General features: G+C 43.4%; 2 protein-coding genes across 2 annotated transcripts; one reads left to right on the top strand and one right to left on the bottom strand.

Annotated features, from left to right (window-relative positions):
• Positions 1 to 257: 257 nt before the first annotated feature.
• LOC147194553 (uncharacterized) lies at positions 258 to 5,314 on the top strand. Its single transcript, XM_086129856.1, has one exon. It carries the CDS (start codon positions 305 to 307, stop codon positions 1,382 to 1,384), a length of 1,080 nt encoding a protein of 359 aa, XP_085985982.1. The 5' UTR covers positions 258 to 304; the 3' UTR covers positions 1,385 to 5,314.
• Positions 5,315 to 12,444: 7,130 nt separating this feature from the next.
• On the bottom strand, positions 12,445 to 27,327 carry amotl2b (angiomotin like 2b). Its single transcript, XM_086129646.1, has 10 exons — positions 27,112 to 27,327; positions 25,529 to 26,275; positions 23,885 to 24,053; positions 20,124 to 20,358; positions 17,883 to 18,178; positions 17,379 to 17,554; positions 16,207 to 16,308; positions 15,861 to 16,057; positions 15,039 to 15,170; positions 12,445 to 13,686 (listed from the first exon to the last, which is right to left on the bottom strand). Exons 2-10 carry the CDS (start codon positions 26,218 to 26,220, stop codon positions 13,601 to 13,603), a joined length of 2,085 nt encoding a protein of 694 aa, XP_085985772.1. The 5' UTR covers positions 26,221 to 26,275; positions 27,112 to 27,327; the 3' UTR covers positions 12,445 to 13,600.
• Between the last annotated feature and the right edge of the window lie 213 nt (positions 27,328 to 27,540).

Here is a 27,540-nt window from a genome sequence, read left to right as displayed (position 1 = left end):
AAATGTAAGAAGCATTTTCTTTTTTGAAGACAAATCACTTTACAAGACACATTTTGCCAATTTAAATAAGATTTGGCTCACGTTTACGCCACTTGGAGACTGTAAATGTTCTGAATAAACTTCTGCATTTGCGTTCTCTCTGCAGCCCGATGCAATGTTCCCGAGCCTTAGCGAAGGGGTTACCATGCCGACACCTGCCGTCCCCAAGCAACTGGGCATCCTCTGAGAAGCCTGGCACATTACGAGAGCACTTCCGCCCTCTGAGGTGGTTGCCGAACAAGTTTGGTGATCTCTCCTATAAGAGATGCGTAGTGGGTGGAGCAACGTCGTCTTCCCCTTGCTGATGGCGGCACTCGCCAGCGGCTGCTTGTGTCCGCCTGCCACCATTTTGTCGGAGTTTCCCTCGGAGGTGCCCGTCGGGGTCTGCTGCCTCAACTACTCGGGTTCCACGCTGGGCCTCGTTCCCTGGTCTCATCTGACCAACCACTCTGACCTTCGTATTGTGGATCTCTCCAGGTGCAACATCACCTCCCTGGAGGTCTCGACCGTGGGGGCATCTCTATTGGAGAAAGTCTACTTAGCGCGGAATGGAATTGCAGCTTTACCGCCTTACTTCCTGGCGGGACAGCCCCAGCTTGAGGTGCTAGACCTGAGCGGGAACTCGCTGGAGGAGCTCCCCGAGGGATTCCTGCAGGACTCGAATAACCTGCTACGGTTAGACCTGCAAGAGAACAGTCTGCGGTCCTTGCCGGCATCGGTGCTCCAGAGGCCCGTCCTCAGGAGCCTGGAGCTCGACGGGAATCCCTGGGAGTGCTCCTGCTCCTTCTTGGAAGTCCTGGAGGCGGAGGAGTTAGCAAGGAACCTGACATGCGCGGCACCGTGGACCCTGGCAGGTCGGGCGGCGCGCTCGGCCAAACTGAGGGATGCATGCCGGCCGGCCAGCCTGACCGTGCTCTTCATCGCACTCCCAATGGTCATCCTCGCCACCCTTCTGTTGTGCTGGTGCTGCGGGAGGAGGAGGAAGGAGGCCCCCACATTCGGGGTATCTAAGAAACGGAATCCCAGCTACAGAGGCACCGGGCCCAAGGTGGACAGCGGGCCGCCGCAGGAATTGTCAGATCCCGTCGGAGAAGGAATCCTGATCCCGGTTTCTAAGATGGTGGGAAGCATCGATGAAGACCAGGATCTCCCCCTGGGATCCGTGGAGTCCCTCCACTCAGGTTCCAAGGGGAGGAGGCACAGCAAGTCAGAACTGGACGCTGTTAGCGTGACAGAGGTTTTGAAAGATTCAAACGACCGGGAGAAAGCATACATGACTCAGTCCACTGAATACTACAGCCTGGTGCCGGGAATCCATCTGGACGACTCAGATCATGAGGGCTGACAATGTCAAATTAATCTCCATTTTTTTTTCTTCCCTAAAATGATTTTGTAAAACTATGCTAATCACTGGAAGTAGCATGAAGGACTTGTTAGCGCATGTTCCTCACATTTCTGAGGTTCAGAATTGAAAACACCGCACTTGTGTCCGCGCGTGAGCCCCTTGTGAAATTTGCCCCGATTTTAGATCAAACCCAGCTGAGACTATGTGAGCATTCATGTAATTAGAGTTTACACAGCTTTGTTGCCATTGGATGAACGGTTTGCGTTTAACTACATCTTACAGGGAAATGGCTTCTCTCAGTGCAAGCACATTTTATTGGGCAAGTAAGAGCATAACACCTTTTATTGAGCAAATTTTGGCTTGAGGTTGAAATGATGTTGGGGTGACATTTTCTACAAATCTAAGCGTATCAAGTGCTGCCTTCATCATTGAAAATTGTTTTATTGTCCTGACTGGTTATCTCTGGGCTTTGCTTCTGCAAGTAAGCCTCTCACGTGGTCACACAAGCTCTAGCACAGCCCCAGTCGTCAATGCACCAGAAATATACGGGGGCGGGATTTCCAATTGCATGAAACAGGCTCTTTTCTGCGAGACAGAAAATTGGGTGTCCAAAGAAACCTGGATACTGTTTTGAAATTTGAAAAAGAAAAAAATCATAATACGTCTCCATGAAACAACATCGAGACATATATTCAGACTCCACTTTTTCTACTTTCAGTTTTGGATGCTATCCTTACTTACTCTAAGACTTGTTTGAAGAGAGATTAACGTCAAGACTCCAAAGACCTATGAAGTGAATGAAGCATTTTATTTTATTGTCCTTTAGCGAGCACAATGCACTGATTACATCTTCCCACAGCACTCAAATGGCAAAAGGCCGCCTTAGGTAGCTCATGAACAATCCTGCTCATTTCCTTGAGGTGCCAGATCTGAGCCGCGCGCTGATGCACATGAGTGCGTCATGCCAGAACTCGCCGTGGCGGTTTATGCTTTGTCAGCTCTCACATTTCTGGTTGTGCAGCTCGAACGATGCCTGACACTTCCCAGATGGAAACCAAGCAGAAACAAGTCAAACTGGAATGCTTCTGGTGCTTCTCAAATGGTGGAAAGATGATAGGTGCAAACATTAAAGACGTCATACATTGCAGTTACTTTTTTCTGGCTCTAGGAGGCGTATATGAGTCTTTTCAGGTCAGAAATGCATGACTGGTATATGTGGTTAAAGTTTGGAAGCAATCGAACAAAACATCCTAGGACGAGTTCGTCCCCAAGAAAAGGCCAAACTGACCCTGAAATGGCGGACTTCCTGTATTTTTTTGGGCATGACTTGTTTCAACTTTTTTGTGGCTCAACTCATGATGGACAATGCTGTCAAATTTCATGTTATTAACTCATTCAGTACCAGCCAATTCTAGACCAAGTCTGAAAAGACGTTTAAAAACGTCTTTGGGAGTGAATGAGTTAAGTGAAACCGACTATGAGGTCTTGGTTATGTGGCGAGTCATCAAACGTTGTCGCCTGCATGTCACAAACATGAGATCTTCAGACTTTTTCTGTGGGTTGACTCATCATTAGGATGCCCACCAAATTTCTTAGTTTCTTAGGAAAACCGGCGATGGGAACTGAATTTTTTTTGATAGTGTTTAGTTAGTGGCAACTCATCCAAGTTAGCCACTATGTTTCAAACCGAAATAGCAGACTTCCTCCATCTTTTCGAGCATGGCTTCTTTAGACTTATTTTGTCGGTCTAACATGAAGGACATGTCCACGAAAATGTCATAGTGCTCAGTGTAGCTGGCGACAGGTGCTTAATTTATTGGAGACTGAGGTGGCTTCGTCATAAATTTCGCAGAGCAGAACAAGGATGATTTACAGCGGGAGTCAAGGTAACCATGCGAAAACCAAACAAGAGTGTTGAGAGTGGCAACAATGACGAAAGAGCAAGAGTGGAATGCGATGGACCGTGGGGCGTTTACGTTTGCACTGCTCTTATCTCGGTGATGGACAGCAGTCGAAATCATATTCAAACACACGCTGCACAGCTACATAACTACAGCGTGATTATTTACAGTGTAAAAACGTAAATGAATTTTCCAGGGTGAGAGACCAAGCCCTGAAATTGCAAAAATGTGCAAGTCAACCCTAATTATACTCCAGACCATGATCCTAAAATACGTTAATATAATTTCAAACTCTTCTTGCATGACAAATGATCGCTTAACAATTCGTAATTACTACTTTCCTAATAGCCACTTCAACAACTTGGATCCGCAACAGAGCGCGCCACGAGACATTTCTCTAAAGTTAACTGGAACAATGTGGGATACAGAGTAGATTGCATCTTAAGGCTTTTCCAAAGTTTGGTTAAAAACAACTCGGATTTGTGATAACACGTTTTGGGCTCATCCCAAAGTTGTAATGGAAAAAAAAATTGGATTTGGGATAGATTGCATCTTAAGGGGTTTCCCCAAATAGTCGTCGGATAACTTAGATTTGTTCTGGAACAGCACCTCAAGGCTTTTCCCGCTATTGTTGCAGAAACAATGACAAGTCCTGATTGAGCGTGTCTGAAAGCGCCTTTTTTGGGAAGTTGTTGGGGAAACTATTTAGATTTGCCACAGAAGGCACCTTGAGGCTTTTCCAAGTCACATTTTGAATACCATGAGCTTAAATCGTTCCAACTTGCAAGTAAACAGTGCCTTCAGTTATATTTTTAAACATCTCCCAATTTTCAGCTATATTCTTGATTTTCTATTCCAGTTCCGAGTAAAGTTGTTTAATTTCACACTCGATGGATGGCACTTCAGAGTAGGGCTTTTTTTAGGCTAAATAAATGTGATGCACAAATTCAAAAGACAGATCTCGCCTGCAGGATGTACTGTTCCGATTGTGCTGCTGGAAAGGATGGCACATTAAGAGCATAGGAGTGACATCTAGTGGTAACAAATGTATTCCTTGCAGGGCATCAATTTGTATATTTTTTTAACTTATTTGAAAATATCTTTAAGTATTACAATTCCAATGCAGCTATATATACCTAAATACACCATCCTAATCGTTGCAAGGCATACATAACTAAATAAGACCAATATGTTCTAATGAGGCGGTCCGGTAGTCCAGTGGTTAGCACGTCGACTTCACAGTGCAGAGGTACGGGGTTCAATTCCAGCTCCAGCCTCCCTGTGTGGAGTTTGCATGTTCTCCCCGGGGCTGCGTGGGTTTTCTCCGGGTACTCCGGTTTCCTCCCACATTCCAAAAACATGCATGGCAGGCTGATTGAACTCTCTAAAATTGTCCCTAGGTGTGAATGTGAGCGTGGATGGTTGTTTGTCTCTGTGTGCCCTGCGATTGGCTGGCAACCGATTCAGGGTGTCCCCCGCCTACTGCCCGAAGACAGCTGGGATAGGCTCCAGCACCCCCCGCGACCCTAGTGAGGATTAAGCGGTTCGGAAAATGGATGGATGGATGTTCTAATGAATCTAATCGTAGATTCTAAATGAAAATGAATCTACAAGCATTTTTTATCCGCATAAAAGAAATGAGTAACTAAACAAAAGTATCTGTTTTGTAATACTGATCTTCGAACGACACACATTAATATTGTGCAGTCGCCTAGCAACCCGGTTGCTGTGATTATTCTCTTTTTATGCCGCATCTGTATGCTGAAAGAAGAAATAAAAACTATACTATTGTGTTTTGGATAAAAATTCAGATTTTCTTTTGTATATTTCGAACGACACACATAAATATTGTGCAGTCGCCTAGCAACCTGGTTGCTGTGATTATTCTCTTTTTATGCCGCATCTGTATCCTGAAAGAAGAAATACAGAACTGTACTTTTGTGGTTTTGGATAAAAATGCAGATTTTATTTGTATATTTCTACCTTCTGTCATGTCTGTTTGGCCACATATTTAAGGACTGACATGCTGCCTCGTCTCTTGTTGAATTATTGACCTTGCTCGTTGTTGTGCTTCAAGTGTTGTATTTTTGACCTTTCGATATCTTTCTCGTTTTGTCATAGAACTTTGTAAACATGTTCATTATTCCTTTTTATCGATCTTGATATTTGGGTTCACGTTAACGGGCTTCTGATCATTTCGTTTGTGTTGTCGGTGTTCTCTCTTACCTTGCCTTGCCTTTGCAAGCACTTCTTGTTTTTGGCGTTGTTTTTTCGTGACCAGCGATTTCAGCTTGTACTTTGTCGGTGTGCTTTTCTGTAATATTTTGATCGCACTTTGTCTGAGCCTGAATTTCTGGAATCCAAAACATTATTCCGTTCGTTTCCAAACCTGACACATTCGGTCGTTGTTCCTTCCTTCCTTCCTTGTGTCGTATTTGAACGCGTCGGAGTACAAACGTTAAAATATACACCGTTTTAGCTTTTGCCAACAAAACCACCGACGTTTTCGTATTTTCCGCGGAGTTGCACACAATATCGGTCAAAATGCTCGTCAAACGCAATTGGTCCTCATGAGACATAACAAACCATTCATCCACTCGGCTTCCAATCAGCGTTTCTTACCCAGAAGCGTCATAAAAGGTGCACTAAATTCACTTCTTTGTTCATTTAGTTTCAGAGTTCATCGACACAATTAACCAAACATGTACGAAGGATAGCAGATAACAACTGAAAACCCCTCAAAGTCAAACTAGTACACAATGTGCACTTCTACTATAAAACCAACAGATGGCGTTGTTTAGCCTCAAATGTTTTATGCGACCTCAACAACCAAATTGCTCTGTACAACATTAAATGATTCACTGCAATTTTAGGGTGTTGTATATTTGTGGTATTTGAATGGCTTTTGTTCCTTGTATCCCGTATTTGTACTTCGAAAACCGTCTAATGCCTCAATACTAAAGAAAATAACGTTAAAACGGTGATTAAGTATTTGAATAGTACTAACAGGAAGCAAGGGAAGCATTTAGATTGGTTCAAATCCAACATAAAATCATTGAGGCGCTGCCCCAGAACAAAACCAATTAAAACAATGTTAGGCTTATGTTTTAATTGGCTGTAAACGGTGCAGGATGTCTTGAATCTGTTCAGGGTACAATAAGATCTGAAGACTATCAAGACATTTTGGAGTGAAGATGTGTGCGGGTGCTTGACTTTGGCTGCGTTACGAAGTATCGTTTTGTTGCGTCACTATACAGTGTACGGATGCACTAAGGAGCATTTGGAACCTGCTGGATGAGATTTATGAAGGGCCTTCCTGGTGTGGTATTAAAGCTGAAGATTGCGACAGACTGGAGGGTCGTCTGTGTGGCTTCAAGCACATGGCAACAAACAGAAGTAGCAGTGTTATTCACAAGTGCAGCCTTCGGGCGGGCCACGTGTTATGTCCAAAGCAACTCTTTGTGTTTTGCTGATAAGAGTGAGAAAATGATTGGGGGAATTTCATCTGCCTCGGTCTGTTTTGATTTTTTTGTGGATTATTATTTCATGTCTGCTCAGTAGCACTGACCCTCGGCGGGCATATATACTGTACCTATAGACAATTCAGAGTCTTCAGTAAATCTAAGACTTTCGGTGAGAGACTGGCCGCCAGGTAATCTCAGCGTGCTCATCAAAAATTCATTTTTGGGGAATGGAATAGGGTACCAGAGTACATGGAGGAAACCCACAAAGAAAACACAGAGAGAACATGCAAAATCCATGCAGGAAGGCCATATCACTTAGATTTTGAACCCTAAAACTCAGAGCAGTAATGCAGAAATGCTCATACAGTAGCCTAGGTTAGGTTTTGGGGCTGCTTTGCTTCATCTGGCACTGGGTTTACAATAAAGTTTACAATAAAACCTCAAGACGTGGGGTGCACGAGTCCGGTGAAGGAGAGCCCCCATCCAGACTGTTTTAGATGTCTCTCCCCTCCAACACAGATGATTAAAATGATCAGCTCATCGGCAAGCTTTGCAGAAGACCGACATTTGAATCAGATGTATTGGAGGAGGGAAGACATCTAAAACAGGCTGGATAAGGGCTCTCGTGGACCAGACTTGGGCCTCCCCGCTCAAGGCTATCAAGGCATTTGGGAACAAAATGAGTTGTCTGGTGTTGGAAAACATAGTTGCGGTTATGTCTTGGGGCTACTTTGCTACATTTGGCACTGCGTGTCTTGGATCTGTGTAAGGTTCAGTGTAATTTCAAGACTATCACACATTTGGGAGCAAAATGTGCTTAGACGGCACCAGGAAGCTTGTTATTGGTCATGTTCTGGGAGTGCTTTGCTACTTCCAGCACTGGGTGGCTTATATCGTTGCAAGATGCAATGAAATATTATTTATTGAACCTGCGTAAGTATAATGAAATCTTAAGATAAAGAGGGCATTCGGGAGAAAAATATGATACCCAGATGCCAGAAAGTTCGTTCTTGGCTCTTTTTGGTGCTTTACTTCATTCCGCACAGGATATCTTGAGTCTGAATGTAACTTGCAATGAAATCTCAACACTCTCAAGCCGAGTGAGATGACCAGTGTCAGAAAGAGAGCAAGAGAAAAGACTCCGTGATCAGAGGCTCAAATATTTTTACGCTCAGCGTGCCTTGAAAGGAGAATTGGAATCCTCTGCAATGTGTCTAAGAAGTGTAAACAAGGAGATAACAATCCCCAGCGCACACCGTGAGAAGATCATTTGCACGGTTTACACAGCAACAATCCAGTTCCTTTCATGGTGATTGTGCGAAGGAAGAAATTCCCATGTGACTGAGAAGGACAAGGAAGGGTGCAGAAAAAAAGAGCGCAGAATCGTTTTGACTGGATGTCAGGGCACAATGGAATTTAACCTCTGGCTCCCATCTTGCGTTCCATTTTCCTTTGTCACGTCGGTGCTGGGAGAGAAAGAGCGAGAATGAGGCGGTTGTGACATGTCAGCTGCCTTTCACCTTCTCGATGGAATGTTGGCCAGGAACTCACCATGTTGTCAGTCAGTCAGGAGGCGAGATAAGAGCGCATAAATAAGATTGTTGGCCTTTGCATTCCGCCGGATCCTCAAGCCTCCGCGCAATCTCCTCACGGCCACCTGGTATCCTCTCGGTCCGGGTTCAGATATATTTAACATGTCACTAAAAGCCTGCTCATCAGACGTCTCAGACGGAGTGATTATCCTCTGGTGTGGCGGTGTGTTAAGAATGATTTTTCCATTCGGTTGGAGCTGATAATGGTAAATGTTACACTTGTTCAGTATTGCTGATTGCCAATCGAATGTCTTTCAATGTTTCTGTAAATTGCCAGACACGATGGTTTTGTAGACTGAACAATTCATTCTGCTGATATCATCAAGAGTTCCATCATCAATATAAAGACGAGTGAGCCCGTTCCAGAAGCAATCGTGCCAAGACATTGCTCCACCATGCTTCACAGATGAGCTTGTGTGTGTGTGTGTGTGTGTTTCGGATCAAAAGCAGAGCCTTCCTTTCTCCATATTTTGGCCTCTGCATCACTTTGGTAGAGGTTCGTCTTGGGCTCACCAGTCCATCAAACTTTGTTCCAAAATTTTTGTGGCTCATCGTTGTGCCTCTTTGCAAAATCTAATCTGGCCCTCGATTCTTTCTACTGATGAGCGGTTGGCATTTTGTGGTATGACCTGCTTATTTATTTTTTCCTCTCCAAGTCTACCTTCACCTCTGACCCGTGGAGGTTTGCAGTGATGATGACTCAGACTCTAGTCTTTGGCTCACAGCTCTCACGATGTGTCTGTCATCAACTGCCGATACCCTTGGCCGACCTGTTGCTTTCTTTTTCATGACGTTCCAAATCGTCGGATTAGCGACGTCAAATGTTTGTGCAATAACTCTGATGGATTTTCCCTCTTCCCGGCTTCCAAATGGGTTGCTTGTCTCCCGTAGACAGCTCTCTGGTCTTCATGTTTGCTTAACAGCAGATGCAATTTTCACAGGTGAACCCCTGGAACGGGAAACACCCTTCAGTCACATATTCCACAACTTTTGCTCACTTGAAAAGTGGGTGGCTTCTAACAAAATGCTATGTCCCGATTTGTTGAACTCATTCGGAGTTGTCAAACTCCGGTCCAGAAAGTGAAAACAATTTGACAGCTTTTTTTACCTGCCGCTTGAGGAAAAGCACCCGTGGCTAAAACTTTCGCGGCCTGGCTTTGACACCGTTGAGCACATCCATCCATCCATCCCTCCATCCATCCATTTTCTAATCCGCTTATCCTCACTAGGGTCGCAGGCGTGCTGTCATCGGGCAGCAGGTGCAGGGGTGAAACCTGAACGGGTTGCCAGCCAATCACAGGGCACACAGAGACGAACAACCATTCGCGCTCACACTCACACCTTGGGACAATTTAGAGTGTTCCATTTACCTGCCATGCATGTTTTTGGGAATGTGGGAGGATACCGGAGTACCCGGAGAAAACCCACGCAGGCACAGGGAGAACATCCAAACTCCACACAAGAAGACCGGAGCTGGAATCGAACCCTGCACTGTGAGGTGGCCGTGCAAATCAGTCGACCACCGCCTGTTGAACTCCTGTAGATGTAAATACCATTAAATGAAAGGTGGAATTCTGGATTGTCTTATTATATTCATCTTGATTTGAAACCCAAATGTCCCAACAAAACCCAACAAAAACAAAGGAGTTCCAATACGTTTGGAGAGGGCTACATGACCATAATACTATTAGCATAGGAGCAGCCAACACAAGTCAACAACAACAGAAATATCCACAACTTATGCAACATGCTTTCTCAAGCTAGACAGCGAGCTTTTATATACGGCTGACATTTTCACCTTTGGGCAGACATCGAGGATGGCTCATTACGAAAATATTTGAGTGACAGTTGACCAGGGTGTGGTTTGACCACATTCGGCGAACATGCCCAGAGCATTCAAAAGAGAGAACGGTTTGATTTTTCACAATGTTGAAGCCTGATTTTATGTTTCTGGCACTTTTTTTTTTTAATCCCTTCAAATTTGGCAGGGGTTGTCAACCACACTATTCTCTGCGGTGTGTGAAATTTGGAAGATCTATTAAGCTTCACTTTGCGGGGACTTCACCATGTCGGTATGTGACTCAAGTGACTTGTAGTGCACGTGAGTCACATTCATGTCATTGTGATGCGTCATTGTCAGTGAAGAGGTTCGGTCCTCAACCTAAACCCGTTAGGGCAGGGGTGGGCAAACTTTTTGGCTCGGGGGCCGCATTGACTTTTAAAATTTGATAGAAGGGCCAGGTCAGCACAAGCTATGGTACATAAAAAAAAACTGCATTTGTTGACAGTCCATATCAAACATCAACAGAACAAAAGCATGAACGGACTGTATTAATATACTTTTTTAAAAGACAACAGTGTTGTTGATGACCTATTTTAGCCTGTGCATTGCTGCAGATGGGTTGTGATCAGACCAGTAGAAGTAGAGCGATACAGAGGTCCGAGGTGGTCGATAAGACCCCTCCCCCCGTGTTCCGCAACTTTAAGTCAATGCGCCACCTGGCGGTGAAATGCCTGTCATTACAAGTCCAAATAAAATGAATGCAATCATTCACGTCGAACCTTAATTGTGGACCAACCTTCGGTGGGCCGGATTAAAAAGACCAACGGGCCGTATCTGGCCCGCGGGCCGTAGTTTGCACACCTCTGCGTTAGGGTGTCCCATCAGAACTGAAACAACAGTTGTCTCGAGTCAACCGTGTCTAATTTTGTTGCCCGCATCTCGAAAATAGCTTATAACCACTCGGCCGGTGGGGGCAGCCTGGTATGTCAGCGACAATAAAAAAAAAAAAAAAAAAGGGTGGGGGATAGTGAGAATGCAGCACATGTTGCTAGCGAAGATCGAGGCACCGGCCAGAGGAATTTCAAATAACATTAGTGGCTATTCTAGGAGCGACCGAGTGCCTTTCTTTGTCCCGTATAGGGTGTCGCAAAGGGAATGCCAGGCACGACAAGCATGAGCTTTTGGTGGCGAGGAGCTGAGAAGAATGCGGACCTGGTAGTCATTAATGAGGAATGATAGTCTCATTCTCTCGCTGCGTGGTGGAACTAAAGGACAGGAATGAGGATGTGTAGTGTCAATGTGAGGCAGGAAGCGTTTCATGGGCAAGAATAGGAAGGATTTGGCACACTCTGTGTTCTTATTATATGCTTGCGCTGAAAGGTCACAACGCTAGACACCAGCAGAATCTAAGAAAAGGTCACAGATTTTATTTTTCCGATCGATATTGTCATATTAGAATGATACATGATAGTGAAACTTTAGTGTAAGGCTAATAAATCGGTTTCTCTCTGTGTGAAAAAACATCTGAGCATTTGTGTATCTTAAATAGTATTTTGAGATTTTGTATCTGTTTAAGATCAAAATGGACCACACCCCGCCTCAATTTGGAGCTAAAGTGGATTTTTATTGTTGACTTGGTTGTCTTAGCTGGAAATGAAACAAAGTCAAATAAAAATTATTATTATTATTTTGATGTTGATTGGAATCGGCCATTACACAAAGATTCTTGAGATTGGAGTTTAAGTTAAGTCTTATTTGTTCAATGGTTCTCTTTTAGCTGGAAAGGAAATGACATCAAGCATTTCAACAAGGACAAAAAACATATGACATTTTGAATCTATAGATTCACATTTTTAAATTAAAATAACATTGCAATGGGGCATAAACATTTTCAACAAAATTGTCATTTTTAAGATATTAATCTAAATACAAAAAATATAAAACAATTTTGTTTTCAGGAAATGTGTCGAAATATTGTGTTCGTGAAGTCTGTTGGTGTTATTTCCAATTGAGGGGAAAAAAGCATTTTGAAGCATCTATTTTTGTGAACCGAATCTTTGCCTTGACCATTTTCTGAGCAGATTAGAATATAAAAAAAAATACAATAAACACCCACACCCCACAAGATAATCAATCAGGATAATCTTTAGGGGCATCAGATAATCAGGCCATTGCTGCCTTTGATCAACCAGATTATTATTGTGAAGTCACTCAATCGATGACCCCGGTGATATCTTTTCAGCGCAAAACTACTTCAACCTGCTTTCTTATGACCAGTGATTATGAATGGAACGTTCCAATTCAAAACCAGGAGGCCACGTTGTGTAAATTCACATGTTTTATTGCATTTTGAAATGTCGAGTGAAATTTAACTGTAAAAACCTTCATAACGCTGTGAAGTTTGTCAGAAATGACTGGTGGAAGTCAACACTCGGTCGGTTGTGTCCAACTTTTGACTTGGACCGCGATTGTCGGCACATAACTTAAAAACAACCCCCCAAAAAAAAGACATAAACTCTTTGGCGTCCTTCTCAAAGCACGATTTTATCTACAATAATAATAATAATAATACAAATCTCTGAATAAAAAATATACTTAATAACAATAATAATAATAATTCTTATTATTATTATTAACCTGTGTTTGTTAGTTCAAAAGCTCACAGTAAACACAAAAAATGTTGTCGTTTTTAAACGCCCACCCAAACGGCATCCGAACCAGCGGAATGGCCGCACGAGTGAGATGACATGCATACGCACACGAACCAGCTAGGGATCAACTCAACACTCTTCACACTCATTTACAAACAACATCAGGTCTGTGTCAGTTTGGCAAAAAAAAAAAAAAAAAAAAAAGAAAAAAGAAAGAAACATTGATACAATAAATCACATCTGTTCACGTGTTTCTCAGCCTGAGCAGAACCGGCTGCCGCGGCGTCAAACAGGCAAAACCCGATCGATTCAACAGTGTTTCTGTTATAAATTAGTGAGCAACTGGGACGAAATTGAGGTTACTCAGGTTAAAAAGAAAAATCCACATTTTGTCGGAGGGGAATGCTGAATATTTTACAGTATCTCAGAACAAGAGAGACACAGAGAAGAGGCTTCAGTTCATATGTGGGAAGTTAAATACGCAGCTTAGTCATTCACTGGATTGGGGAAAAAACGAAATTGGAAAAGAAAAACAAGAAACAAGGGGAAGAAAGCAGCAATTGTATCCATTTTACACAGAATATAAATATGTTGGCATACACGTGCCAAACACAATCAAAAATACCGTCCAAGAACCTGGAAAGAGTCCTGGGCCGACTGCCTGCAGCTGTGAGTCAGAGCACAGCTCTTCCTCCCAAAAAAATGGGGAAACAAGTTCTTTTCCCCTGCCCATTGATTTCCCGCGATATTTCGGCCTCTTACATCCAATATCTTCTGACAGACTTCACACATTTCGGGAATTCTTTCTCACACTGTTTGCGCCTTTTAAATAAAGATCTCCACTGCTTCCGCATCCAACTCTTCCAGGCCTCTGAAAGGGTTTAGTAGCAACTTCTTTGGCGTTGTCTTATCTGCAGGAAAAGAACATAACTTTCGCTTAGGAATTTCAAGAAATTGTCAAGTTGAAAAAAAATAAACATAAAAACAAAACAAAAAAAACAATGGGTTTACTCAGCGAGAAAAGCTAAACTTAGTTAGCTAAAAAACTTTCTTAGCCTACTAGCATAATTGTTGATGTCATTTTTGAACGTTTTTTTTTTGTACTCGAATGAGCGGTTTTGAATGATGTAAGAAAAAACAAAACAAAACAAGAATTAATATGAAAGTAACCATCTACATGGGTCTATTTTCCCCTGACATTTTTTTTAGGCTAGAAATTGAGATTTTATAACATTGCGTGACTGTAAATGATGCCTAGCCTTGAAGTAACAACAGTGTGCGTAGAAAATTAAACGATTTCCATTTTACATTGTAGCTCTAGAAAAATGTTTCGTTCGATATATTTGTAACTGGTGTTGCCGATGATTTAGATGTATGATGCACTTGCAAATTTTAGTCAGCATAAAAATGGATGTTTCCAGGTTTTTATTTTACGGATCCCTGAGTTTTAGCCTTGGCCACCCCATGGCCCCGCCCATGGATAAAATTCTAGCACCGCCACTGTTCTTTGCAGATTTCCGGATGACTGACAATCCGCGTAGGCACTTTTTAGCAATTGATATCGTTATCGATAGTTATAAACGGCTAGGGCAGTTGAATTAGGCTAACGACTTGCTCAGCAACAGCAACTGTTCCACAGTCATGCAATTTATACAACTGATCGCTCCGAATGTTTCTCCACACAAACACTCAAAGGTCCAGATGTTCATAAAATTCCAGAAATTCTGGGAACTGTTTTTCACATTACAACAATTTACTGTTCCTTCAAACTTAGAATTGTTCAGCTCATTCAAGATTTATTATGGGGCTTTTCGAAAACCCTCCTAATGACAATACAAAAAGCATTCCGCATTTCTCGACCGCTTCAAAGAAATTGCATTTTTCCGGTTATATGTGCAAAAATGAATTAAAAAAAAAAATGCTGGCGAACCGGAGGCTGGTCTGCTATCAGCGACTAAAGGTTAACAGAGCTTTTCCACACTCAGAAGGACTTCTGTAGAAAAATGTGCTCAGTCGACAAGATGCTCATAGTTTCTAAAGCATGTGCATTCCAGATAGTATCTCATAAGCCACAGCATGGTTAATCAATGAGAGCAGCCATCAAGTCCAACACTCTTTACAGTCCTTTTTTTTTTTTATGGCGCCGATTCCCCAAATGTGCCGCGAGTCGCTCTCGTAACACTCGTAAAAAATAATGATTGGCTGCCAAGTGAATGATTAGCTCCCTGTAAACAAAAAGGTGCATATCTAGCAGGTTACTCACCGGCGTTGAGCTTGCTTATGCCGGCGGCCACGTTGCCTTTGGTTCCCTCCGTCTGCCGTTCCAGCGTGTTGGGTTCCGATTGAGCGGAAAATGCGTGGCTTGGCAACGTCTGGTCGTCGGACAGACTCTTACCTACCGGAACATGAGTCAGAAAAGTAAACCAGACTGATTTGCTAGCAGAACTCCTCAACATACTTTTTTTGCACCTAATAACCGACAGGTCATTGAAGTTTAATTGAAGCTTGTCAGGTCATTTAGTGGCTACCAGTCCAGGAAGTACCCCACATCTCTCATACAACGTCATCTCAGGCAAAACTCGAAATTAGGGATGGATGAATACGATACCAGGTTTGGGCTGATACTTATTTCAACCACCAATACTTAATGCAAAGAATTTCGACATGAAGTAGGTCTTCCTTGCCAGTCATTGCTACACTGCAGCCGTTTGAAACGTCGGTGACTCATTATGTGCGTCAGAAAGACAGAAAAGTATTTGTTCACAATTATCTATCCTTGTGTTCATTCAAATTCTGTGTATCATAATGACTAGAGGGATAGGTACTTGTTATCGGTACCGGTGGGTATATTCAAGAGTGAATAACTCGTACTAGTATCTGTTAAAAAAATAAAATAAAATAAAAAATAGAATCAAACAATCCATACGCTACATTGTCGAAAGGTGTGACTGCGAATGGTCGTGTGTCTATATGTGCCCTACGATGGCCTGGCGACCAGTCAAGGGTGTACCCATCCTCTCACCCAAAGTCAGTTTGGCTCGACTCCAGCCATCAAAATTTGTATTTCTCCATTTGCACTCCTTACCTCGACTCTTTGCGGCGCTCTTGGCTGTGAATATGGAGGGCGTAGAGGAGGCCAGTCTCAGGGGTGCCCCGGCCGCACTAAGGAGGTTGGTGCGGGGACTCTGCTCGTCCTTCCGGCCCTGGTCCTGGTGCAGCCGCTGCGTGAGGATCTTGATCACGGCGTCCTTTTCCAGGATTTGAGCGTAGAGCGCGCGGATCCTGACGGACAAAACGGAGGAACATAATTCGAATTAAGTGACAACAAGTGGAACTGTCTGGTGCGCTATCCAAAAACAAACACAAGGTACGTTAGCTGCTGGCTAGTGGATGGCAACATAAACCAAAATAATCTCCCAAAAGGTACCCACCTGTTCTCCATTTCCTGATTCCGGAAGTCCGCCACTGGGAGGTCCTCATTGAAACTGTTGTTGGAGGAGTGACAAGGCGAGTGATTGATGATGGTGGTATCTCTGCAAAAAATGTACACAAATGACGTTTTAGTAGCCATATACAGAGTATCATGGACTCTCCACCAATTATTTCTGGAACAACACTGGATGGAGCCAAAACTGACGTCGAGGAAGTATGATTGAAGTGATATATCCGGACCATTTGAGAGCCTTGTCGGTGGGAAACATGCTAAATTTCACCTGGCTTGTTAGCTGAAATTAAGGAGGGTTTTTACGTTGTGGTGCATTGTTCAAAATCAAATCATTTGCAAGACATTTATTTTTTTTAGGATACTATGACATTATTTTAGGGGTTTTTTTTTCAATGGTTTCTGGTTTCTTATGGTTTTTTGTATACTGTATTTCTGCTTTAAGCCGTGGGTGTCCTGCTTCACCATGCGTTTTTGATACAAATTCTGTCAACTATATAAGACAAGAAAAACCTTTATTTGTCTCACAAAGGAGAAATTCCCAATTTAGAGCACACAATTATGAAAGGGAGAAGTAGAACAAAAAGAATATAAATATAAATTATAAAATATAAATATAAGCATATTAAAAATGGGTGAGCGATATGCTAGGGTCAGAAGACATTTTTAAAGAATTAAACAGATTACATGTAGTGCTATTATTGTGAAAGCAAAAAGTTATTGAGATTTTTTTTTATTAAAAGAATTGTCTGATGTGTTCTAACCACAAAACCTAAAACATGCATTGAATAAAAAATTGTGTGATTTCTTTTAAAATTAAATTTACAATCTTAAAAGTAAAAAAAAAAAAAAAAAAAGACATTTTCAATAAACTTTTTTTAAACAAATAAATATTCAAAATAAGTGATATTTTCAAGCATTAAATTCAGTTTCCTATGTTTCACAACTCCTACTTTCCTTGTAACCCTTTGATATGGGCCGTATTTAGTTTCAGTAGAATACGTGGCGGGACTAAGAAATTATGTAAAAAGTGCCCACCGGAAAGAAAATGCAATTTTTTTGGGCGCCAATTTTAAAAGAATTAATAACGGCCGATTAATCGGTCGGACTTTACCTTTCAAGAAAGTTAGCACAGTTAGCGTGTTGGTGTAGCATCGGTACCTCTGTGCGGCGGCGGTGGCAGCCACCTCCATGGCGAACTGCCTCATGGTGCTTTCCTCCAAGTACTTCTGCTCCCAGCGCACCATGTCGGCTTCCAGCGCCAGGATGTGTTCCTCGCGCTCTCGCAGGCGCTCTTGGAGGGAACCCATGGTCACTCCAGGTGGTTGCGACTGGCGCTGTTGAGAAAAAAAAAAAAACGTGGATGAAAAATGTCAAAGGCAACATGTGGATACACGTCCATGTGTTTTTCACGCATGCCCACGACCCATATATGATCAAGAGTCCAGCTGTAATACTTGCTGTTTGGTCAAGTCAAATGTATTTGTTAATTTCTTTTTTTAATTTGATCATATTTCCTCATTAGATCATTGGTTAGTTGATTTATTGTAAATAATAAAATAATAATGACCATTTTTATGTATGGTTAATTTTTTAAAAATGTTTTAATTCATTGATCAATACTAAATAAGTCAATAAAGGTTGGCAAACCCCAAGCTAACATACCTGCTGAGCTCTCAAACTCCGGAGCTCCTGCTCCAGGCGGGTCCTGAGCTTCATCTCCAGGCTCTCCCTCTTTTCGCAGGTGGATTGCAGCTGAGCCAGGGCGCTCTGGAGTCTCTCCACCTTCTCCACGTAGGCCCTCTTCCTGCGCAACTCCTCCTCCAGCTGACGGCCTCGTCCCCGAGCCGCCTCCAGGGCCTCCTCCAGCCTCTTGCTGCGGGCGCTCTGCTCCTCGGCCGCCGCCCGTAGACGCTCGGCTTCCCGCTCCATGCGCTCCCGTTCCACGTTCTGCTCCTCGTCTGTGAGGGAAGACAAAGCCGGAGCACATCAGAAGATGGACTTTCAAAATGTTGAGATGCCAACAGGAATGAAAGAATGACCTATTTTTGAGTTTTTTTTTAGTTTGGTCATGTGATATTCACAACCTGGCCTGAGCCCTAAGAAACTGTGATGTCGTTTTCAGTCGACAGACAGCAAGTGGCAAAATGGCCACCCCCTGAGATGGATCAACAAAAATGGGTGGATTTTGCAGCTTAATTCATATTCCGCAGACGCAATGATAATCAGAATGACAATTTTTTACTTGACTTCCCTCTAAGAAATGAGACTTTATTCCTGTAAAAATCCACCTCAATCACATTTTTCATACAACCCCCCCCCAATGCATGATATGATAAGGTGATATTTCATCAACAAAAACAACAAGAAGAGAGCTATATTTTGCGGGGATAAAGTTGTAATATTGCCTGAATAAAGCCATACTTTTCCAAAATAAAAGTCCTAATATTAAAAACAAAGTCTAATACAGAAAGGGTAGGAATTAAAAAAGTGAAGTTCCACAAAAGGCTTTATCATTGTCTTCATTCAATGACTGTATGTGTCATATTTCCAATCTTAAAAATCTTTTCCCTCCACTCCAGCAGAAAAAAAAAAAAAATCTCTTGCACGGTGGCCCGTGTTCATTCCTCTCAGCACTTGCGGAATGCTGAGAGGAGGAAGGAGGAAAAAGGGGGCGGGGGGCAGAAAGGCGCCCCCTCCCTTTGACCCACATAGCGCTTTGGCATTCCTCATCAAGGCCATACAAACATTCTACTTGATCCCGGTTCCCCTCGCAGACAACATAAATCAATCCAACAACAGGTGGGTAAAGTACGAGAGATTTGGAGCAACTTCATTTTACTTCTCTCCGTACAACGCGGATTGCGTTTTCTAAAGCCTTCTAAAGAGGATGTGGAGGTTACGCAAGGGAAATTCCTGTATGTGTGAGACTCTTAGCTACAACCGGCCCCCACGACATCTGAATCCAGTCAAGAATGTTGATTACGACCGAGATAGGACAAGCAGAGCGGGGTACGCATATCTTAACCCAAAATGTGAAAGACCCCACACATGCTGAGGAAATTATCCGCGGTGCACACAAGGCGACACAAACATTACACAACGCACAAAGATGTTTGCTGTTGTACCAAAACTGACCTGTGAGAGGCAGCATAGTGCCCCCGGCTGCTGCTGCAGAAGAAGAAGAGAGATGGAAGAAATAGAGGAAGCTAGGCTAACTGTTAGCTTAGGTAAACTGGCCCCATTCCAGCTCCAATTTGGTTTTAAACACACACGTGTGACTTTAAATATTGAACACCTTCAACTTTTACAAGTCAAAATCTCTCAATAATCGGATTTATGCTGATTTTCTTTTTGATTGGAAGATGCGGTGTTGACATACAGTATTTGTGATCATAATTATTAAACATCTTCAACATTTACGATTGTGGGTCACAATTTCTTTTTGGACTTATCAGGCAGGAATAATCACACTTTGCACACCCCACATCACAGGATAATCTTTCTCAATCGGGCCTTTATATATTTTGATCGGACGTCCGATTGTCGCATATCCCGCTACATGAGCCTAAATTTTGCTTTTCTGAGCAGAAGAGAAAACCACTCCTAACCTACTCCACAGCGAGAATATTTTAGTAGCATCCGACCATTTATTTTTTTTGCCCACTTTGATCAGAAGCGGGGAATAGAACTCAAATTCTGACTAATTATCGAACGTTCTACTTAACATTTCCGACTGTCTGCCCGACCATTTTTCAGTGACGCGCAGAAAGGAAGGAGAAGAAGAAAAAAAAATCGCTCAACACACTGCACACTGCAGAATAATCCATTAGAAATATCCAACCACCAGGTTGTGCTGACTTTGAAAAGGGTGAAAAATACTCAAATTTTCGCTTTGGGACTCACTCTGTTCAAGGAGTTTGGCCATGATGTGCTGGTTGTGATCGGCAACTTGCACTTCTTTGGCGACGTGCGTCCGGGCGTTTTCCAAGTTCTCCTTCAGGTCTCGGTTGAAATCCTGCAGCCGGCGGATTTCGTCCGTCAGCCTCCTTCTCAGCGTCTGCTCCAGAGTCTCTCGCTTACTGCTGCCCTGCATCAGTTTCTCGTAGGCCTCGGAAATGCGCTGGATTTCCTGCTCCAACTGGGAGGAGGACAGAAATAGACAGAGAAGGAATTTTTTCGGTTAACCTTCTGACCTGACAGGGAGGTACTGGAATGTTGCTTTTATGTTGTTGCAGGATGTACAGTACAACTCTGGTTCTCATACTGGGGCCCACCATCTGTAGCTTGGGGGTCCGCAGAATAATTTGCGGTTAATTTTGTGGCCGATAAAACAAACATAATAATTAAAAGAATATAAATCATTTTGTGTATTGTCATATGAATCTGAAATCCCTTCATGAATAATATATATATATATATATATATTTTTTTTTTTTAAGAATTCAAGTCGTGTTTTTAGGGAACTAAAGGCCTGGGGTGGGGGAATAGTCCTATTTTTTGAGAACAAAGGACATTTTTAAAAAGAATATTGTCAAATTTTTTAACATAAAAAATATGTATTTTTAGAGAACATAAGATTTTTTGACAATGTCACTCTTTTTTCAAGAATAAAAATTTTCAGGTATATAGCTCAATTTGTCCAGAATTATAGTATGTTTTTGAAGAATATGGTCCCTGACTATACAGAACAAAAGGCCTATTTTTTTTCACCATATAAGTCAAAATTCTAGAGAACGAAAAATGTAGTTTTCAAGAATATAGTCCTATTCTTTTTCGAGAATAATGGCGTCTTTGAGAATAATACTGCATATTTGAAATTCAATTGTGAATATATGACTTTCTTCACATGACATTTTAAGTTCAATATTATTATCGCAACTATATCTATTAACTATATAAAATGTGACTATATTCTTACACCAGCCCCCCTCTAGAAAAATACTAATTTGTTTCTGAACATTGTGACTTCATAAAAATAAGCAACTTTTTCATTCCTATAGCATATTTAAACGGCATCAGGATTACGAGGGGCTCCTTGGAAAAAAAAAATTCTCCCGTTAGGACTTCCTGGACCCAAAAAGTTTGAGAGCCCCAAACATGGAACATACAGTATGTGTGTGTGTGTGTGTGTGTGTGTGTGTGTGTGTGTGTGCATGCTACATTTCCCAGAAGGAATTCAAGGCCGCACCACTCCCCGTAAAACTGATTTATATCAACATTCCTGAGGGTTGATAGTCGCCGTTCCAGGTGCGAGCGCGCACACACAACTTATGATACACACAAAGAGCAGCACACAGCGGTCTGTGGAAGGCTGCCAGCTCAAGGAATGTGTGCATGCCTGTGCAAACGGCCAAAAAAAAAAAAAAAAAGAAGACACCCACCATTACAGGCAAGTTTATTCAGCATTGCGGCCTAAGCGGGGAGAAATCTTTCCACCCCTTGCTAGTGATCATTCTTTTCAGCTGAGACAAGGCCAGAGCCATGTGACATAACTGCGGAGATATTTTACAGGCTGGCTGAGGTACTAAAGAAGTTGTTTCCACCGTGGTTAAAAAAAATTGTAAGCCACATTTTCCAACCAGTTGGAGGCGTTGCCCTTTCGATTAGCTCATAGCAGCGTGACACGTTGTAACCCCCCCCCCACCCCCGCACCCCCCCTCCCAATGGATTCAACAAAAAAAGAAAGACTGAAAGGGAGGATAAGCTTTGTGTGAAAAAAAGACGGGTTTTGTACTATTCCCCTTGGATCTTGTACGCGCATACCGATTATGAACATTTTAACAGATTACGCAGCCAAGCAAAGCTTCACATTACCATTGTAGGGCACGGACGAAAAAAAAAAATCATTCCTAACACCCCCCACACCAAAGGATAATCTTTGAGACATTCGATGAGCTGCCTTCAGTGGTCTTTAATCGGATGGGTGGGGAAATGCTGCAAAGCTCCACATTACCATTGTCCGGCACAACCGAAAAAAAATAATTCCTCACACCTCACACCAAAGGATAATCTTTGAGACATTCGATGAGTTGCCTTCAATGGTCATTAATCGGATGGGTGGAGAAATGCTCTAATTGGGTCCGATTTGTGTCCTCATTAGTTCACTGTCATTTCATCTCACGTCATAAATATGGAACGGCCTGTGTTGACCACTCACATAGGCATTTGCGATCTTGGATATTGAACAAGCATAACCCTTACGGCCCCAACCATTTGTAGAGGAGGAATCACTCTTAAATCATCGCATACCACAATTAATCACCCAAGGATAATCTAGAAGGGGCTAAAACTCTAGCACGTGGCCCGATTGTTAATGTGTGTTCGCATTTTAATTGGTTCTTGCTGTACCTTGTTCACTTCACCATCGCAGAGTCCGAGGCGCGACGCATCTCTGTGTTGACGAATTGATGATCGTAAATAGTGTACACATTTAACAATTACGATTGTCAGTCCCTGACCTTTTTCAGAGCAGATCACACCCTAAGGATAATCTTTAAAGCGCACCCGACAATCGAGCCCTTGCCGACTCTGATCACAAAGAAGAGAAAATGCTCAAATCAGCCCGATTATCGGTACGTGTATACTCCCGTTGGGTAGATTTTTGGTTTGCCATCTAAGAAAGCAACTCCATCTCAGACAGCTGTCTGAGAAAGCCAACCCTAGCACCACTTGTCTGCATTCTCTCGGCCTCATCTGCGCTGCGGCGAAGCAGCTGCTAGCTAGCATACCACGGAGGCCCCAGCAGAGGTCACACTCCCGTGTTTAGACACACTCCTCCCATTGTCATCGGCAGCGCATGTGTGCGCTCGCTTAAATTCTAAACAGGCCATATCGATTTTTCAAGGCCAGCAACTGGATCGGGCAGTGACCCGCACGCAGCTGATGGGGAGGCGGAGGGTGAGGGGTTGCCGGGTTCGCTGGCAGGTGGCAGCCTGCTGTGTCAAAAGTGAAAGGTCTCTTTTGTTCGCAGCCAACTGCTCTTTCTGCACATTCTGGCTTTTGACCCCTGATATTATGCCTATGCATCTTTTTTGTTTTGTTTTGTTTTTCCTTTCACTGGTGTGGCCGAAACTCATTTGGAAAATTTTGAATTGCCGATTGATGGCGGTTTGCCCTTCCCACTATACTTTTATTTCAGGTGCAAACAAATTGTAAAAAATACAAATAAAAAGAAAGGGAAACTTGTTGTTCTCTCATTCTGGTAATCCATATAAGTTTGTGAAAAGCAGCGAGACGTCTTGGACCCTTTTGTACGTTTCACCTTTTAATTCAAAAGGCTTCTTTGTGTTCTGTTCATGATGGATGAACTGATGACTAAAGGCTCTTTATTTTTTTTAAGATCAAGCAGTACAATCTGTTACTGTTCAGCTCTGCCAGTTATCAAGAATGATCCCAAGAAAATCATCATCTCTTGCAGTACCATCTTTCCCTTCGGCTACCCACCATGAGAATCGAAGCTAGACATGAGGCAAACAGTTCATTGGCTGACACTTAGGTTGAATTTTTGCATTTTTGCCTCCTGGAGATGAAAGTCATCAAAACTGTTTAATATTTACGAATCCTTATGCGTGTGGTCAACATTCAGTTTGGCCAAGCTTACGGCTTGTACGCTTGCGACGTGAGGAAGGTAATCAAAGAAGGTATGAGTTTCTCCCAGGCCTTACCTTCTGAATACGACCGGTTTTCTCCCGGTGAGCCTCAAGCTCTTGCCTCAGCCTCTCGTTCTCCATCAGCAGCAGCGCCACTTGATTGGGCTCCTCCAAGCCAGCAGGGGGCAAGCCGCTGAACGCATCGTAGCAAGAGACGTCGGCTGGCAGCCCGGACTGGATATACCTGAGGGAGAGACGTTGTTAAGTGACGCCATCCTGGATCGGAGTCAACACCAAAGCACTGTATGAGTCTTGGGGGCCGGTCTGGAGACTTGAAGGCTTGGGACAATACGGTCTCTATTCCAGCTCCTTGGTCATCAGACGCGGCGGCTCCAGTCAAGAATGTAAAGTGGAGGAACTCTACTATTTTTAAAGGCCAAAGTCAGCATGCAAGGTGTTCCATCCGCAGCATGCCAAGGATTACAAATACTTTTGGACCAGCGCTGCTTTTAAAGGAAGGAAACTATGAGTCAAGGCAATTGCTACCTGGGCCTGGGACTTACCAGTACTGCACCTCTTAATGCCATTAGTATCACATTCCTTTTATCGAAACCATCGCTCTTATACAAAACACAAATGCTACATACCTGTATATCATCGGCGGCAGTTCACAATCAATATTTAGCTACTAATATGACCAAAACCTAAAAAAAAATGCAAATATAGCTTCCTCATGACCAATGCTGCTGATTGAAAGTACTGTATTTGTGTGTGCAAATCTCTACAGGCATGCTTTGCTATTCAAATAGTAATACTGGAACATGGAAATTAAAATCGGATTTTACTGTCACCGCGATTTCAGCGCAACAAAATGTATTGCCTGATGTTATTGTTAGTTAGCTATCAGAAATTTTCAATCTGATTGAGTTAAGAAACAGTCTCGTTGCTGATCGATCCATATTATACCCCTGAGTACTTAACATCCCCTAAAAAAATGTATTACTGCCAATAGAGCCCACGTGCTGGCAACAAAGCACTGCTTTTGTTTAAATGAAGTTCCTCAACTCATTGGAACATTGTTCCTGGACACCGAGATGCCACAAGATGGCACCAGCGAATAACGGTGCATACAGTAGCTTTTAAATAAAGATGTGAAATTGCAAATGCCAAACCGCAAATACCGTATACAGGTTCACGGAATAGTTTCAATTCAATCGGCCGGCACGATTGATTCTGGGCAGATTAGATAGATAGACACGGCAACTCACAGAGGCTGTAGTCTGATTGGACAAAAAACGTTCAGCATCCACAAACACATACTGCAACCAGTGCAGCCAGGAGAAACACGAGCAAAATGACGACAATATAACTGGGAAGCTATTCAGACAATTTGATATAACAAATACTCCAATTTAATTTGTAAATGTAGGTCAACGCTTCTGTTAATGTCCCGGCCAGCCGAGAAGGCCTTGCTGGTCCTGATGGTCGGCCACGGTGAGGAACTAAACTATTTTCGAAAGGCCAATGCAAGCATGTGAGGGTTTTCAGCCGCAGCATGCCAAGTATTACAAATACCGTTGGACCGGCGCTGCTTTAAAAAGAAGGAAAGTATGACTCAAGTATGTGTTTACGCATGTGAAGCGAAACAAGGTGCCACACCACAGAGTGTGATGTCATGCCGTTTCTTGGTGAATAGGAGTAATTAAGATCAATTTGTACCTGTGCTGTGGGGCCTGCACAGGCTCCTGGGCCTGGTGTGGGATAAATCCTTGTCCATGGACGGGAGCCGAGTACTCGGGTGGAGGGTTGCGTTTCTCTGCACTCTGAGGTCCCCACTGTGTGTAGTAAGCCAGCTCGGGGTAGCTGTGAGAGGCACTCTTGACCGCCTCCGCCTTGGCAACTGCATCGTTCCTCTCCAGAGAGATTTGCATGCGGTGCTCGCTGAGGGACCGAGCGTGGGCACACTTGCGCTCCATCTCGTCCACCTCCTCGAGAAAGGCCCCCTCGTGGGACTGCCTACCGGGGCTCGCCGGCGCCCAGTGGGTGGCCAGGTACTGAGAATGCGCCTTGGCTTGCTCATAGGTGGGTAGCTCCTCGCCGTGGACCTGATAGAGTTGAAAGCCGCTTTCAGAGTGGTGGAAGTCGCCCTGGTGCTCCTGGCCCTGGGGCTCTTGTCTGGCCGACAGCTGGGGGAACGGGGGCTCCTCCTGGGTGAGACTCTCCAGAGAGGACCGGGGGCTCCGGCCAATGTCGCCCCCACTGCTGGGCCCGCTGTTGCTCCCGCTGCCCCCACGCAGGGCCTGCTGCTGGATGGCGAGTAAGGTGCGGGTGTCGGTGGGGTTTCCGTAGCGAAGCTGCTCCTGGATTAGCCGGTGCAAGACCGTACCAGACGGCTCCTCGGTGGACGTCATGCTGATTCTCGCTGAGGATTCTGTTCTACTGGTTTCACTGAACTGGCTGTCAAACCTACGGACGGGAAGGATGTTGGTTGCGTTAGCATGGCTGATGACGGACTGTGACACATTCAAATACAATTCAAGCAGAAGGGTGTTTTCACACTCGGGGGGCCCCAACCCATCCAATTCAGTGCATCTCAATTCGGTTTCAAGCCCTCGTGGCCCAAGTTCACCTTGCCTTGCCTCTTTTACCTCCAGAAGTGGTTTCAATTTGGTTTCAAGCCCTCCCATGTGCTTATGCGAGCACTCCGTAACAATTGATCAGATACCTTTGAAGCAAATTGGACTCAGGTCACCTACAACAATGTTTCCAATTTGGTCAATGTGCTATGTGAACAGAAAGTGGCCCATGCACACTTTGTCTTGGGTCTTCTTTCGAATGAACTTGCCATGTCAACCCAAAACACAGAATTGAGTCACTTTTGAGTTCTGATTGTACATCAATCATATGTGTTTTCATCTGTGGGTCAATGTAGCTGTCTATCAAACATAAAGAGGCATTTCTAAGTCCAAATGACTCAAATGTGGCTTTAAAAAACCATCTCAGAAACAAAAATACAGACCAAACAAAAACATCACATTTTCTACACTTCCAACAACGACAACATATAAATGTGGATACTTTTTTTCCGTAGCAAGCAAGAAAAAAAAAACATGCGGCCAAAATTCCAATCTCAGGGGGAGTAAATACGCACAAAAGTGAAGCACCGCTGGTGTGGGGCAATCACACTTAGTCCTTACATCTCGCTTTAAAACCGGCTTAGGCGTTAAAAGGTAATCGTAAGAGTTTGTTGATTGTGTTTGGAAGAGTGGGGGAGTAAAAAAAAAACTGAAAGTGAGTCTTACCAGCTTAAGCCCTCATTCTAACAAAAAAAAAAAGGCGTTTCTCTGGTGTGTGGAAATCCAAGTTTTTTGTCATAAACTCAACCCCGTATGCGTCTTCTTTTTCTTTTGGCTGACTTTGAGGAACCAAAACGTGCGTCCTCCCTTTTTGCTGCTGCTGTGCGAAATGCTGCTTTTGCTGGGGGAAGCAGGCGGGCCGATAATAAACCAGCAGGGAGGAGGGACCGAGCCGGGAATGCCAGGAATGCTCAACTGGAGCTCCCTCGGGGGAATCAGACGTGTAAAAAAAAAAAAAGCAGCCAGCGGGGGGAAGAAGGACAACGACGAGAAGGAAGAGGAGGAGCTTGCTGGGCTTTATCCTTTATCATCGAACACAAAAAAAATGTTAAATAAAAATAATTTGGACATTGTTTACAAAAGCTGTACGTTCAC

Source organism: Hippocampus guttulatus, chromosome 14, assembly GCF_054856545.1.
Source record: "Hippocampus guttulatus isolate MCC_2025c chromosome 14, RoL_Hgut_1.0, whole genome shotgun sequence".
In the NCBI taxonomy this organism is placed as follows: Eukaryota; Metazoa; Chordata; class Actinopteri; order Syngnathiformes; family Syngnathidae; genus Hippocampus; species Hippocampus guttulatus.
This window is presented reverse-complemented; position numbering and strand designations above follow the sequence as displayed.